Here is a 15,410-nt window from a genome sequence, read left to right as displayed (position 1 = left end):
GATCTCTCCCATGCAGAATTTCAGAGAGTGTGGTGCTCCCTGGAGAAGTGCCTTCTGTTCTTTGAGAGTGACAAGAGTTTAGAGCCCTTGGGGAAGGTAGAAATGGAAGAAGTGATGTCATTGGGCGTCAACAGAATATATGCACCAACTAGTCCTGGCTCCTCAGACAGGTATTTGGGGTGCTGTGTGTGTGTGTGTGTCTGTCACTCCCTCTCTCCCTCCCCCTCCCTCCCTCCCTCTCTCCCTCTCTCTCCTTCAGGAAGCTCGTGTTCTCCTCCATTTTATCCAGTAGCCTTCAAATTAATTTCTTTTGGAGCCAGGTCACATTTATGTAGCTGATGAAGATACCTAGGGATGCCAGACCTCCCGGTGCAGGCGAAAATCCCCTGGTTTCAGTCACTCCTCCCCCTCACCCACCCCCAAGGCAAGAAGCTGGAAATAAATGTGACATGCCTACATGACCCAGAAGTGATGTAGGCATGCCGGTGACGTGGGGGAGGAGGGGCGATGCTCTGTGTTCTGGGCAAAAGCCTATGTTAAAGCTAATTCTACCATAGAGTTTTGTCCCCAAAGCAGAGCATTGCCCCATGATGTGCCTACAGCATTTCGAGGTCACATAGGCACATTGTGTTTATTCTCAGCATTCCTCCCCACTACTGGTAAATTCACCCCCATCCCCTGCCAACAGGTCTGAGGGACCTGACACGCCACACACTGAAAAACCGACGAACTGGGATCACAGTTCATATTACAGGCAATAAAAGAAACAAACACTGTGATGTACTGGCTAACAATGTTTAGAGCCAGTTTGGTGTAGGGGTGAAGTGTGTGGACTCTTATCTGGGAGAACCGGGTTTGATTCCCTACTCCTCCACTTGCACCTGCTGGAATGGCTTTGAGTCAGCCATAGCTCCGGCAGGAGTTGTCCTTGAAAGGGCAGCTGCTGTGAGAGCCCTCTCCAGCCCCACCCACCGCACAGGGTGTCTGTTGTGGGGGAGGAAGGGAAAGGAGATTGTGAGCCGCTCTGAGACTCTGTCCTTGAAAGGGCAGCTGCTGTGAGAACCCTCTCCAGCCCCACCCACCTCACAGGGTGTCTGTTGTGGGGGAGGAAGGGAAAGGAGATTGTGAGCCGCTCTGAGACTCTTTGGAGTGGAGGGCAGGATATAAATCCAATATCTTCATCTACCTCACAGGGTGTCTGTTGTGGGGAAGGAAGGGAAAGGAGATTGTGAGCCACTCTGAGACTCTTTGGAGTGGAGGGCAGGATATAAATCCAATATCTTCACCTACCTCACAGGGTGTCTGTTGTGGGGAAGGAAGGGAAAGGAGATTGTGAGCCACTCTGAGACTCTTCAGAGTGGAGGGCGGGATATAAATCCAATATCTTCTTCTTCTTAAAACCTTTTTAGAATCATATAATCTTGTTATACATTACAATGGTACAAGAAAGGTCCATTCTCAATGAGCACCTGGATATAGGCTCATTTCGTCAATAAACGTCCTCAGGAGTACCCCTTCCTATTCCCTTCAGGATTATCAGCCTCTTATAGCAATTCAGCGTTAATGCTCTCTGCAACATCATTATTTTTCTTTCAAGTTCTCATCCTGAAATAAACTGTGGTAATAACAAGATACTCCACAAAGCTGAATGAAAATAGATAATTCTTAAATTTTTAAATGACTACTTTTAAAGATATTGTTAACTGTTGTTAAAAACTTACAACTCAACACCAGTTAAGTGCAGGGGTGGGGTTTGAGCAGGAACGCACAGGAACACAGTTCTGGTTGGCTTGGAGTCAGAGGGTGTGGCTAATATGCAAATGAGCTCTTTCTGGGCTTTTTCTGTAAAAAGCCCTGTGTGAAACAATAGTGACATCAAGGGGTGTTGCCTAATATACAAATGAGTTCCTGCTGGGCTTTTTCTACAAAAAAAGCCCTGCTTAAGTGTATGTATTTTTATTAGGAGCTTAAGCCAGTCCTGAATTTCTTTAAGCCTTCTGACTTTTGCTGGCAAATTGCTCTCTACAATATTTTCATTAGAAGCAAACCATTCCTTTTGACTAGGGTGACCATAATGTCTGAAGGCCAGCCAGGGACACCTTGGGGGGGGGGGAAAGGTAGGGGTGCGCGCGAAGCGCGCGTGCCGCCGGAAACAGGAAGTGACGTCACTTCCGGTGATGTCATGCCACCGCTGGAAACAGGAAGTGACATCACTTCCTGTGACATCATTTCCCCGCGTCACCTGCCGGAAACGGGAAGTGACATCACTTCCTGTGACATCACTTCCCCCAAATGACATCATTTCCCCCAAGTGCCACTGCCGGAAACAGGAAGTGACTTCACAGCACTTCCTGTGACGTCCCCAAAAATCCCCCAAATATCACCGCCGGAAACAATTTTGTTCTCAAATCCTGTATATACTTCATCAGTATATGGGATAAGGCACTTTCTCAACTGTGCTGCATAATGCAGCCTATTTATTTTGTCCTGTTTATTCTGTTGGCTCTATCTGCGCCACCTTCATCACTTTCGGGGTGTGGATCCCCCAGTGGGGTGGTCTCGCGACTCCCTCCGCCGGCTGTTTCTGATAGCCCTGCGCCCCCTCTTTCATTTGATATGTGTCCCGTGCGGATGCCACCCTCCCGCCGGGAGATGCCGCAAAATGAGCCCCCTTGAGGCTTATGGCGGCAGGGCTCGGGGGAAGCGAGCTAGACTGCTGTTCTTTTGAGGGGTTATAGAGTGTTTCGAGCCCGTCCCTGTGGCATCGGTCCCATCGTTGTGGAGCCCAGGGGGCTGGCGCAGCGGCACGCTGAAGCAGCCTGTCGGTCACTTCCAGGTTCCTGTCCTGCATCTCGACCTGTGTTATTAGTGACAGGCTGCTTCGGCGTGCCGCTGCGCCAGCCCCCTGGGCCCCACAACGATGGGACCGATGCCACAGGGACGGGCTCGAAACACTCTATAACACCTCAAAAGAACAGCAGTCTAGCTCGCTTCCCCCGAGCCCTGCCGCCATAAGCCTCAAGGGGGCTCATTTTGCGGCATCTCCCGGCGGGAGGGTGGCATCCGCACGGGACACATATCAAATGAAAGAGGGGGCGCAGGGCTATCAGAAACAGCCGGCGGAGGGAGTCGCGAGACCACCCCACTGGGGGATCCACACCCCGAAAGTGATGAAGGTGGCGCAGATAGAGCCAACAGAGCAAACAGGACAAAATAAATAGGCTGCATTATGCAGCACAGTTGAGAAAGTGCCTTATCCCATATACTGATGAAGTAAATACAGGATCTGAGAGCAAAATTGCACCAGAAGACACAAACACAAAGCTCCCTTACACTGAATCAGTGCTTGGGTCCACCAAAGTCAGTATTGTCCACTCCAGTCACAAACACAAAGCTCCCTTACACTGAATCAGTGTTTGGGTCCACCAAAATCAGTATTGTCCACTCCAGTCACAAACACAAAGCTCCCTTACACTGAATCAGTGCTTGGGTCCACCAAAGTCAGTATTGTCACATAAGAGAAGCCCTGTTGGATCAGGCCAGTGGCCCATCCAGTCCAACACTCTGCGTCACATAAGAACATAAGAGAAGCCCTGTTGGATCAGGCCAGTGGCCCATCCAGTCCAACACTCTGTGTCACATAAGAACATAAGAGAAGCCCTGTTGGATCAGGCCAGTGGCCCATCCAGTCCAACACTCTTTGTCACATAAGAACATGAGAGAAGCCCTGTTGGATCAGGCCAGTGGCCCATCCAGTCCAACACTCTGCGTCACATAACAACATAAGAGAAGCCCTGTTGGATCAGGCCAGTGGCCCATCCAGTCCAACACTCTGCGTCACATAACAACATAAGAGAAGCCCTGTTGGATCAGGCCAGTGGCCCATCCAGTCCAACACTCTGCGTCACATAAGAACATAAGGAGGGAGGGAGGGAAGGAAGGAAGGGAGGGAGGGAAGAAAGGAAGGAGGGAGGGAAGGAAGGAAGGAAGGGAAGGGAGGGAGGAGGGGAGGGAAGGAAGGAAGGAAGGAAGGAAGGAAGGAAGGAGGGAGGGAAGGAAGGAAGGAAGGGGGAGGGAGGGAAGGAAGGAAGGGGGGAGGGAGGGAAGGAAGGAAGGGGGGAGGGAGGGAAGGAAGGGGGGAGGGAGGGAAGGAAGGGAGGAGGGAGGGAAGGAAGGAAGGAAGGAAGGCAAGGGAGTGAGGGAAGGAAGGAAGGGAGGGAGGAGGGTGGGAAGGAAGGAAGGGAGGAGGGAGGGAAGGAAGGAAGGAAGGAAGGGGGAGGGAGGGAGGGAAGGAAGGAAGGGGGGAGGGAGGGAAGGAAGGAAGGAAGGGGGGAGGGAGGGAAGGAAGGGAGGAAGGAAGGAAGGAAGGCAAGGGAGTGAGGGAAGGAAGGAAGAAAGGAAGGGAGGGAGGAGGGAAGGAAGGAAGGGAAGGGAGTGAGGGAAGGAAGGAAGGAAGAAAGGAAGGAAGGGAGGAGGGAGGGAAGGAAAGAAGGGAAGGGAGTGAGGGAAGGAAGGAAGGGAGGGAGGAGGGAGGGAAGAAAGGAAGGCCGCCCCCCGCCCCCCCCCCCCCCCCCCCGCTTTCGGCCCCCTTACCTTATTCCAGGGCGGCGGAGTCCAGCAGCGGCGGCGGCGGGGAGTCCTCCGGCGGCGTCCTCGCGGCGAGGGAGGGAGGGAGCTGCCGGCGCTGGCCTCTGGAGGCCTCCAGGGACCAGCGCCGGCTGCTCCGCGGCTTCCCCGCGGCCTCCGCTGGTCCCTGGAGGCCCTCCAGAGACTCTGGAGGGCCTCCAGGGACCAGCGGAGGCCGCGGGGAAGCCTTCGCTGGCCGGCGCTGGTCCCCGAAGGCCTTCCAGAGGCTCTGGAAGGCCTTCTGGGACCAGCGCCGGGTGCCCCGCGGCCTCCGCTGGTCCCTGGAGGCCCTCCAGAGACTCTGGAGGGCCTCCAGGGACCAGCGGAGGCCGCGGGGAAGCCTTCGCTGGCCGGCGCTGGTCCCCGAAGGCCTTCCAGAGGCTCTGGAAGGCCTTCCGGGACCAGCGCCGGGTGCCCCGCGGCCTCCCCGCGGCCTCCGCTGGTCCCTGGAGGCCCTCCAGAGACTCTGGAGGGCCTCCAGGGACCAGCGGAGGCCGCGGGGAAGCCTTCGCTGGCCGGCGCTGGTCCCCGAAGGCCTTCCAGAGGCTCTGGAAGGCCTTCCGGGACCAGCGCCGGGTGCCCCGCGGCCTCTCCGCGGCCTCCGCTGGTTGCTGGAGGCCCTCCAGAGTCTCTGGAGGGCTTCCAGCGACCAGCGGAGGCCACGGAGAGGCCTCCACCACTGCCGCCGGGCCCCGCGCGCGGGCGGGGAAGGCGGCCAGTGAGGGAGGGAGCGTCCCTGCGCGTGCGCAGGGGCCCTGCGCAGGCGCAGGGACGCTCCCTCCCTCCCTCGCCGCCTTCCCCGCCGGCGCCCGCGGCCCACCGGCTCCAGGGCTGCCTAAACCGGGACCTTTAATGGTCCCGGTATAGGCAGCCCGGGATCCGGGATTGGGTGGCCAGAACCGGGAATGTCCCGGGAGACCGGGACGGTCTGGCCACCCTACTTTTGACAGCAAAAATGCTCTCATATTGTCTACAATTTTTATTTGGAGCAAGCCATTCCTACTTGACAGCAAAATGCTCAATACCACTTAAGTGTATAATTTTGAGCAAGCCAGACCTCTTCTCTAACCAGATGCAAAAGCCTTCTAAAATATGCTGGCAAATGCTCTATGCAAAAAACTAGAACACTAATTCTACTTAAAAAGAACCTATTCTAGTAATTCCATGCAGCATGTTAGAAATATCTAATGTTTAAAATATCCAGCGATGTTGCAGAGAGCATTAACATTGGATTGTTACAAGAGGCTGATAACTCGGAAGGAAATAGGAAGGAATATTCCTGAGGAAGTTTATTGATGAAATGAAACTATATCCACTGGCTACTATGGTAATTATAGTATATCCACTGGCTACTATGGTAATTAGAAGTTGGATGGAATAAACCTTTGATCTGATCCAGGAAGCCTGCCTTTACACTCTTCTTCCTCATCTGACCCATTTTAAAAGTCTCGTCCAGAGTGGGCCTGAGAGGAAGGCATTGCTTCCTTCAGAGCCCTGCCCTCTTTGACTCCCTTCCCTCCTCCGGCAGGTTTCCTTTCACACTGGAGCTGTATCTGAGCAATGATCGACTACAGCCATTGGGGGCAGATGGGCCAGACACGCTGCAGTCCTGGGCCAGTGCCATCAGCAAGGTAATGGGAGGAGACAGGAACAGCTTCCCACCCACGTCATTTTCTACCCTCTGGAGCATCCTCTTTCCTTCCATCCTGCCCAGGAAGCCTCTGGCTCTTTTGCCGACCTCCTCTCCCCATCAGCCTTGCTTCATCCCATGCTTGGGGCCTGTGGTGAGGCCTCGCATTTGACCCACCCATGCATTGGCTGGAAGGCAAGAGGCCAGACCCTTCTGTGAATCAGCTGGAAGGCGAGAGGCCAGACCATTCCATGCCAACCAGCCTGGGTGTCCTCCTTCGGGAGCGCCTTCCCATAACTGATCCCTCCTTCCTTGCAGTGGTTCACCCCACTCTGCTGTCACTGCTTGCTGAGCTATGAGTTCCAGAGGGTGGGCAGGCTGAGCTACAAGTCCATGTTGAATCCCAGTCGGTGGCTGCAAGGCTTCTTCGTCCTCCAGAAGTCCCACCTCTTCATCTGCCCCAAGGAAGGAGAGGGAGCCGCCGAGGACAGCATCAATTTGCGGCAGCTGCAGGAGCTCAGTGAGTGTGGACCCGGCCCTGCCTGTGCCCCCATGTCAGGAGATCTGCTCTCTGCTTGGCTGGAAGTGAGCAGAAGACCTGGATGCAGGCCTGGTTCAAGGTGCGGGATTCACAACCTTCTTTGCAGGACCCTGACCCCTTTTCTCCATCTTTTTGCAGGTGTCGTTCCCCTTGCTGAAGATCCAGAGAAGAAGGAGATGCTGGTCCTCGTGGAGATGGGGCGGTGAGCTGTGTGAGGAGGAGGGGACCCTAGTTAATCAGCCCTAGAAAAATGGAGCAGTCTTTCAGTCTGTCTCTGTCATTGTGGAGCCTTCTCTTATCCTTCCATATAGATGACGCCAATTTTCCTTTATTCCCTGTAATCAACGTGTAGAAGGCCTGCAGACCAGTTCTCCAGTCCCGCAGGGTGATTGTGACTGAGGGAGGGGCTTTCAGACATCCACAAAAGCAGTTTTTGTTTTCTTAATATCTGTTTAGCAGGACAAGCCCTGTCCCCTGTATTTGGTAATCCCCTCTGAGCCAGAAATAAATAAATAAGGGGGAGGAGCTTTCTTGTTAGTTGTCTAGAGCAGTGCCTCCCAACCTTTTTGGCACCAGGGACTGGTTTAGTGGAAGGCAATTTTTCCATGGACTGGGGAGGGCGCAGCACTGGGGGGATTTGCCCCAGCTGCCCCCCACCCACCTGCAAGGGAGGCAGCTTCAGAGCGAGGCCACGCTCTGGGCAGGTGGAAGGAGCGGCGGGGCTGTTCTGCCTTGCTCCGAAGCTGCCTGCCCAGCTTCAGAACGAGGTCACACTGCTTCTTTCGTCCACCTGAGTCCCGATCAGGCAAAAGGAGAGGTGTGGCACATATGCCTCGTGGTCCAGTTGCTAACAAGCTGTGGGCCGATACTGGTCCGTGACCCAGGGCTCCTTTTGGGGACTGCAGTGGCTTTGCAGTTCCCTGCATCTGCTTTTTCTCTTCCTCCCCACAGCAAGTGTTATGGAAGAGGGTATAGGATGTCTCTGGGTTCAAAGCACCCTGGAGAGGAGGAAGCCACACAGAGTTAAGGAAATATTGGTAATAAATGGGGCTCCTGTCTGGGGAATGCAAGTGGATTGCAGTTGTATTTACTGGAAGTGGGGAAGGAATGCTGTTCTGGGCATGGTGGAGCTGTAGAGGAAGACTCCCAGGGTCAGCGATAGGGATGGTCAAGAACTGGCGCAGAAACTATAGTTCATGATGAATTTTGGCCAGTTCACAGACTGAAGTTTGTGGCAGGTCAATCAGCATGAACTTTCAAGTGTTTTGTGGCAGATCATGAATGGATACATATCTTATCAGTATTTTTTTGTGTGTGGGGGGGGGGGTGTATTTCAGCATCCCAAACATATCCAGGTTTTCTCAGGAAAATTGGGCTTGGAGAATCCAAAGAAAATCCTGGCTATATTTAGGAATTTCTGGTAGATCCAAAAACAGCTGTTTGTCAGGCTTCTGCAGTCCCTTTAAACTTTAAAGAGGCTGCAGAAGACAGCTCCTGCTGGGTCGACTTGAGGCTGACTGGCTTCTCTTGCAGGCCAGTTTAAACTGCAAGAGAAGTCAGCCCAGGATCAACCGAGGTGGTGGGAGCTGAGCGTTCCATGCCACTTCGGCTGGGGCTGGCTCCAGGATCCGCTGGGGTGGCAGGAGCTGAGAGCTCCTCCTGGCCTCAGCTTGGTGTTGGCTTCTCTTGAAACTCAGTTAAGAGAAGTCAGCCTAAGATCAGCTGTGACCATGTGCACAGCTTCTGGTTTGCAATTTCCCCCCCCCCCAGATTTTTTTCTTCTTGGGTCTATTGGATCCAAAAAATGTTGGAATTTACAAAAAAAATCTGAATAGTGTACCAGTATTGGAATCCTGGATTTTTGGGGAAACCTCACATTTTTTTTGCAATTTCATATGCCAGGGGTGGCCAATGGTAGCTCTTCAGATGTTTTTTTTTGCCTACAACGCCCATCAGCCCCAGCCATTGGCCATGCTGGCTGGGGCTGATGGGAGTTGTAGGCAAAACCATCTGGAGAGCTACCTGTCATATGCTGAAACTGGAGGAGGGGGGACGCACACCCCTAATATTCAAAGAGACTGTCTTTGCTCAGTCAAAATGTTGACTACACTTCAAAGGCAGACTGAGGTTGTGTGTGTGTGTTTGGTGTGTGTAGGTTGCAGGGGGTCAATTCTATACACTTTTGAACCTGTGACTGACATTTCCCCCCAAAGCACTTTCCTGGGGGCATTTTCTTTGGGGCCCCATAATTTGGACCTCCTAAATCCAATTTGCCCATAACTTGGAGGGCATGTAGAGGAGCATCAGAGAGAGGTCCCCTGTGTGTTTGAAGTCTCTACCTTGCAAAGGGTCCATTCTGTACACTCATGAACATCCTGAACCTGTCACTTCCCCAAAAAGCACTTTCCTGGGGGTTCCTTGGAGGGAGGGAGTAACTCATTCCTTGTAAACCAAGCCTCACCAAACCTGGAGGGCAGGTAGAGAATAATGAGCCAGAGGGCCCCTGTGAATTTGGTGTGTCAAGCCCACTGGGGGAGGGGCATGCTACCACATCGTGGACTGAACCATTTCATTTGGCATCTAAAAGTTAATGACTGTGGCTCTCAGGGCACGGTGCAAACCAAAATGAAATGCATTTTCCTAGTTCGTGTATATCCCTAGTCAGAGAGCCTGGATGGAGTTGTGGTGGTCAGGTAGAGTCCAAGTGGTAGAGAAGGAAGCTGCCAGTGGAAGGGGAACAAAAGTGCTCTACATCCCTTCTGTGCCTTCCCATTCAGACAGGGCTCTTTGCTTCCAGGACCTTTCATCTCCAAGGGGCCTCCAGGCTGGACTTCTCTGCATGGTGTGCGGCTATCCAGGCCTCAGCAGGAGGCCAGGGGAATGCCCTGCGGGACCAGCAGCTCAGCCGGAGCGGCATCCCCATCATCGTGAACAGCTGTATTGCCTTCATCACCCAGTATGGTGAGCAGCCCCTCCAAGTCCCTTCCCATTAGGCAAGGAACATTTGTGCCATAATCCAGAGATCCATCTTGAAGCGTTCTTTGAGGTTTTCACTGCAGATGTGACACGTCAGTTGGCTTCAAGACAGGCCATGATGCCTCTTGAGTCCATCATCTGGCATAGGCACATATGTATCAAAGTTCCTTCTAAGCTGTGGAGCAAAAATGCTACTTTGGGAGCTACTGACATTAAAGTTGTGAGCATAATTGAGTTTAGGGTTTGTAGAATCTTTCGGGATCAAGTGCCGTGTTCTACTGGAGAAAGTTTTCCTTCCAGACGTTTCGTTCTCAGCTGCGGAGAACATCCTCAGTGGCGTTGCAGCCGGAGCAGGCGCTCAGACCTTCTTGGCTGCTGTGCATTGAGTGGGGCCAGGGCTGCTGGTGAGCTGCTATTTGTAGGCTGGAGGGGGTGTGATGAAAGGGCAATTGGTTTGTGGATGTGCCCATTGTCCACAGAACAATCAGCACAGTCAACAACCATCTTCCTTATCTTCAAACCCCTTCCAACCTTCCCAGCAATTAACACAGAACAATGGTCACATTCAACAGCCAGTTTCCTTATCACTACCCTTCCAGGAAGCCCCACCAAACAATGGGCACATCCACAAACCAATTGCCCTTTCATCACACCCCCTCCAGCCTAGAAATAGCAGCTCTCCAGCAGCCCTGGCCCCACTCAATGCACAGCAGCCAAGAAGGTCAGAGCGCCTGCTCCGGCTGCAACGCCACTGAGGATGTTCTCCGCAGCTGAGAACGAAACGTCTGGAAGGAAAACTTTCTCCAGTAGAACACGGCACTTGATCCCGAAAGACTCTACAAACCCTAATGATGTTACCAGCCGTGAAAACCTGAAATCTTTGATAACTGAGTTTGCTCTAGGGTCATTTTTCCTGAGCTGAGGCAAAAATGTGTGAGCCGGAGGCTAAAAAATGGTGAGCTAGCTCAGCTTAGAGGGAACATTGGTATGCACCCAGTTTAAGCCTGAGCACTTTGGGTTGGTACTAGAAGACCTGGCTGTCCTGATCTCATCCGCTCTCAGATGCTAAGCAGGGGAGGCCCTCGTTTGTACTTGGATGGGATGGCAAACTCAGCGGCACTTTCTACCACCACGGCTTGTTTCTTCTGCCATTTTGGAGCTCAGGATTAATTATGGAAAGGGTGGGATTTCAAAGTCTGATGTGATCCTATCGCTGGATTTGATATTTATATTTATTTTGGACTATTTCACCACATGCTTTGTTTCTACATTCAGGGGAAAAGATGTAGGAATGTGTATCCCCGCCCCAGAGACCCTTCAAAACAGGAAGAAAAGGGTTTAGAGTGGGAAACAGTTCCTGGTTGAAAGAGGTCAAGACGGGCTCTCCTTGCCAGTCCTCCACTCAAAACAGCCACCTTTGCAGCTTGATTCTCAGGTTCCTGCTGGTGTATCTGCTGTGCGTACGTCTGTGTGTGTGCATGCATGCGCACATTTCTTTCTTCCTTTCTGGGAGAAAGATACAATGTGTTCTATTTCTCTGAGGCGGAATAGTCATAAAGACTCTTGCTGCTGTTACAACAATATGTTTGATTATTGTTCTCCTGCAAAAAGTCAGTAGCCCATTCTTCATACAAAAGTATGGAAAGATCAGGGAGATGTCAATGAATCTGGTTATGTTTAACTCTTCTCTAAGGGGCTGCGGAGACATTTATTTCATTATGTCCCTGAAAGCCTTTGAATGGTGGTCGTAGAAAGTGTCATCAAGTCACAGCCGACTTATGGCAGCTCTGTAGGGTTTTCAAGGCAAGAGACAAATGGGTAGTTTTCTATTGCCTGCCTCTGGGTAACAGCCCTGAACTTCCTTGGTGTTCTCCCATCTGCTTAGCTGCTGAGAGCGGAGGAAATTGGGCCAGCTTGGGCCATCCAAGTCAGGACCTTTGGATGATACAGCCTGTAAATTAAAACCAATCTGTAATTTTCTGCGGCAATTCCTTGCTGGATCTAGCCATCTCATTTGCTTTTTGTGCAAACACACACTTTTAGACACACACACAGTTCCCCACTAGATTCTCTCTGTCCCTCCCCCTGCTTCTCCATTAGGGTTGCAACATGAAGGAATTTATCGGAAAAACGGAGCCAAATCCCGCATCAAGGCCTTGATGGAGGAGTTCCGTCGGGATGCCCGAAATGTCAAGTTGCGCATCAGTGACAATTTCATTGAGGACGTTACAGATGTGCTGAAGAGGTTCTTCCGGGAGCTGGAGGATCCTGTGTTCACCACGCACCTACATCCCCAGTGGAAAAAAGCTGCAGGTATCCATCTTCTCCATCTAGTACTGCAGCCAGCTAATGGGGTCTCTCTTCATCCCCAGATCCAACAGGTATTGGACCCATAAAATACAGAGGCCCAGTTAGTGGTGTTTATGTGAGCAACTGCAGAAGTTAAATCTGTCTGGAGATTGGGGGTGTATTATGGTGAGATGCCAGTCAGTCTGTTTGCAGGCACCCTGGACCAGGGGTCATTTTGTAGAAAAATAGGTGGTGTAGCTAATTAGCATAACTCATTAGCATATGCTGCCCTCCCCCAGCCAACAGCAACCCGACACAAGAAAGGAGTGTCAGCGAAGGGGCATTGAAGTTTCAACAATGAACAGGCTTAGCTTTGTTAAAAACAAAGTTTCCTTTTATTGATTACAGCAATGCATTTCACTACGCAGGTTTGTTGATACTAATAACAAGAAGGGTGCAAGCATGAGCATATATGGATACACATCAAAGGATAGGGGTTTTAAATCATTTCCCACAATAAAACTGGGGCTCCTCTGTTGAGAAGAGCCAGGGCACCTATCTGTTATCTCTCCCCGACATAGCAGCCTCTCCTCCCCTGCAATGGCCTTGCTCGTCTCCACTTGTTCCTGCTGGGCGCCTGGGAACTGGCTAGATGTTTTACACTTCAAAAAGCCTGTTGGCACCTCGGTCTCCCCCCTCCTGGCCACTCCTCACATTCCACTACAATACTATGGTTAGTATAGTAAAAGGCATGGGGTTAGTTGACAGTAAATAAACAGATCAGGTCATAAAGTAAACTTCAATGTATACAAGCTGACAAGGAGAGCCCTGGGTGAGCGAGGCCTGCTTGGGCTGGCTAGAGAGCCAGCCAGCCCAAGCAGGCCTCACTCACCTGACACTCTCCTTGGCCACCCCCTCCCCCCACAGTCAAAAGGCCAGCAAGCCAGCTGCCACCCAGAATCAAGTAAGAAGTGGAGAAAGGGTGGTGCGGGCTTCTCCAGGGGTTAATGAGGGCTTCTGGGGGTGTGGCAAAACCCCTGGTGGCTGCCTGGCTGCCTGCTCTCCTAATCCGGGGATTATTATGCAACTGCACCCATTCAATGGGCAAGGTTGGTGGGGAGGAGGAGGGGGAAAGCTCAGAAAGGTTCAGGAGCTGCACTCCTGTGAGCTCCTGCTGAATTTGAGGCCTGCCCTGGAGAAAGATAATCCCTCTAAATTACCTTTGTCCAGAGTCCCTGAAAACAGAGTCTGCTAATGGGAGTTGAGCCTGGGAGTGTAGCATGGTGGGGTCTTTGTGGGGGAGCAGGAGAGAACCCCAAAGACAAGGCTTCTTGAAAAAGAACTTTCCAGCTGAGTATTGGCCTGAAGAAGTTAGAATACCACATTATTCATCTTGATTGAGGAATCTGCAGTATTTCACATACAGGGCCAGCTCGTCCACTAGGCAAACTAGGCACCTGCCTAGGGCGCCAAGAGGTGGGGGGGACAGCAAATTGGGCTCTCCCCCCCTCCGGTGCCCCAGGCAAGCACTTAGCTTGCCTCCCTCCTCCCCCCAACCGCTGCCATGGCCACCGCTAGCCCCCTCCCAGCCGCTGCCGGCCACCCGCCCCCCCCCCCCCCCAGCAAGACATCTCGCTTGCCCATGCACCCCCTCCCCCAGCGCTCCACTCGCCTGCCTTCTGCTGCTAAAAGTGGTGGTGCTCCGCTCACTCCCTTCCCAAACTGGAGAGCCAGTTTGGTGTAGTGATTAAGTGTGCAGACTCTTATCTGGGAGAACCGGGTTTGATTCCCCACTCCTCCACTTGCACCTGCTGGAATGGCCTTGGGTCAGCCATAGCTCTGGCAGAGGTTGTCCTTGAAAGGGCAGCTGCTGTGAGAGCCCTCTCCAGCCCCACCCACCTAACAGGGTGTCTGTTGTGGGGGAGGAAGGTAAAGGAGATTGTGAGCCGCTCTGAGACTCTTCGGAGTGGAGGGCGGGATATAAATCCAATATCATCTTCTATCTTCTTCTTCCCCCTGCTTGCTAGCTAAAAGTAAGCTTTGCCGGCTTCGCAGCTCGCGCCTGCACATTTTGTTTTTGGCAGGCGAGCGGAGCGCTGGGGGGGGGGGACACGGCGCAGGAGGGGGGCGCCTGAACGTGGCGTTAGAGCCGGTTCCGGCATTGCAATTGACATATGGGGAAGGGAGGGGAGCCGCAGGGGGGAGAGCCATGGGGGGGGTGCTTTGGGGGAGGGGCACCAGGCAGCAAGTCTGCCTAGGGAGCCCCAGGGTGTCAGGTCAACCCTGTTCACATAAGCAACCTATTTTAAGTCGTAACTCCTTTAAACAGCTAAACAAGTCATGAATGTAGAAAGCCAGCAGGAAAGTAGAGGCTATCCAGTGTTTTGGAAAGACGGCCCTGTGAATGATTATCTGCCCCCGAGAAGAAAATGGCAGTGTTTTGGGAGCTCCTGACTGTCATAGAGCAGGTTCATTCCTTTGAGGCTAGGGAGAAGCTAAGAGAGACAAGTGTGTGGGTGAGATCTGCCAGGACTACTACTCCTGTAGTGAAAATTGAGGCCCCAGGCATCAGGCTGAGGGGGAAGGAAGTGATCCTTTAGATGTGACCCCTAGATGGAATCACAAATCAATATCCTCTTGTACAAATGATACCCCTCTGGGGTTGGGGGAAGTGGGCTTTTGATAATGCGGTTTCAGTCATTAGAAATATAGAAAGTGGCATCTGTGATGGGTGTTTTAACTGCATGGAGACTTTCCCGCCCGGTGCAAAGATGTGGGCATCACAGGCTGTCTATGCTGATAGCTGCTTTGCAAATTATGCAAAATTATTTAGGACAAGGCCCATTGTGCATCAGTAGTGAAAGACACAAGCTTCACACTTGTTGATCCTCCAGTGCAGCTCGTTGGCCAATGTATAAAGCAGGATGCTGGACTAGATGAACCCTCTTTGGTCTGATCCAGCAGGGCAGCTGTTGTATTGGTTTTATAGCTTCTGCATATTAGATCTGAAGAAGACAGGTCTGTGCCTAGTTCCTGTTGCATGGGGGCTCCGCGCAGTTTAGCTGCTGTTGATCTGGGAGAACAAGGGCAGGTTTCTAGGTTCTGAATAATCAATACATGCTTAGTTGGGTATGAATTCAAAAGAGAGCATGATTGTTACCTGGTTTCAAATCGTACCTACATACTCATCTGATGGATTCCATTGCTTACCTTCATCACTTCCTTGGTCCCATTAGCAAAATCAATTAAATGGGATTATTAAGTTTTGAACTGAACTGACTGTTAGCTGCCCCGAGTCCGCTTGCAGAGTGGGCGGGATAGAAATTAAAGGTAGTAGTAATTATTATT

The 15,410-nt window shown here is 52.1% G+C and overlaps 1 protein-coding gene across 1 annotated transcript in view; it reads left to right on the top strand.

The window, feature by feature from the left end:
* ARAP3 (ArfGAP with RhoGAP domain, ankyrin repeat and PH domain 3) overlaps positions 1 to 15,410 on the top strand; it is a 90,384-nt gene that overhangs the window by 34,502 nt on the left and 40,472 nt on the right. The window contains 6 exon segments of the mRNA XM_060254499.1: positions 17 to 170; positions 6,155 to 6,257; positions 6,575 to 6,776; positions 6,936 to 6,999; positions 9,595 to 9,758; positions 11,874 to 12,086. Of these exon segments, the coding sequence (XP_060110482.1) occupies positions 17 to 170; positions 6,155 to 6,257; positions 6,575 to 6,776; positions 6,936 to 6,999; positions 9,595 to 9,758; positions 11,874 to 12,086 (900 nt within the window).

The sequence above is a fragment of the Heteronotia binoei genome, chromosome 14, assembly GCF_032191835.1.
Source record: "Heteronotia binoei isolate CCM8104 ecotype False Entrance Well chromosome 14, APGP_CSIRO_Hbin_v1, whole genome shotgun sequence".
NCBI classification, from domain to species: domain Eukaryota; kingdom Metazoa; phylum Chordata; class Lepidosauria; order Squamata; family Gekkonidae; genus Heteronotia; species Heteronotia binoei.
This window is presented reverse-complemented; position numbering and strand designations above follow the sequence as displayed.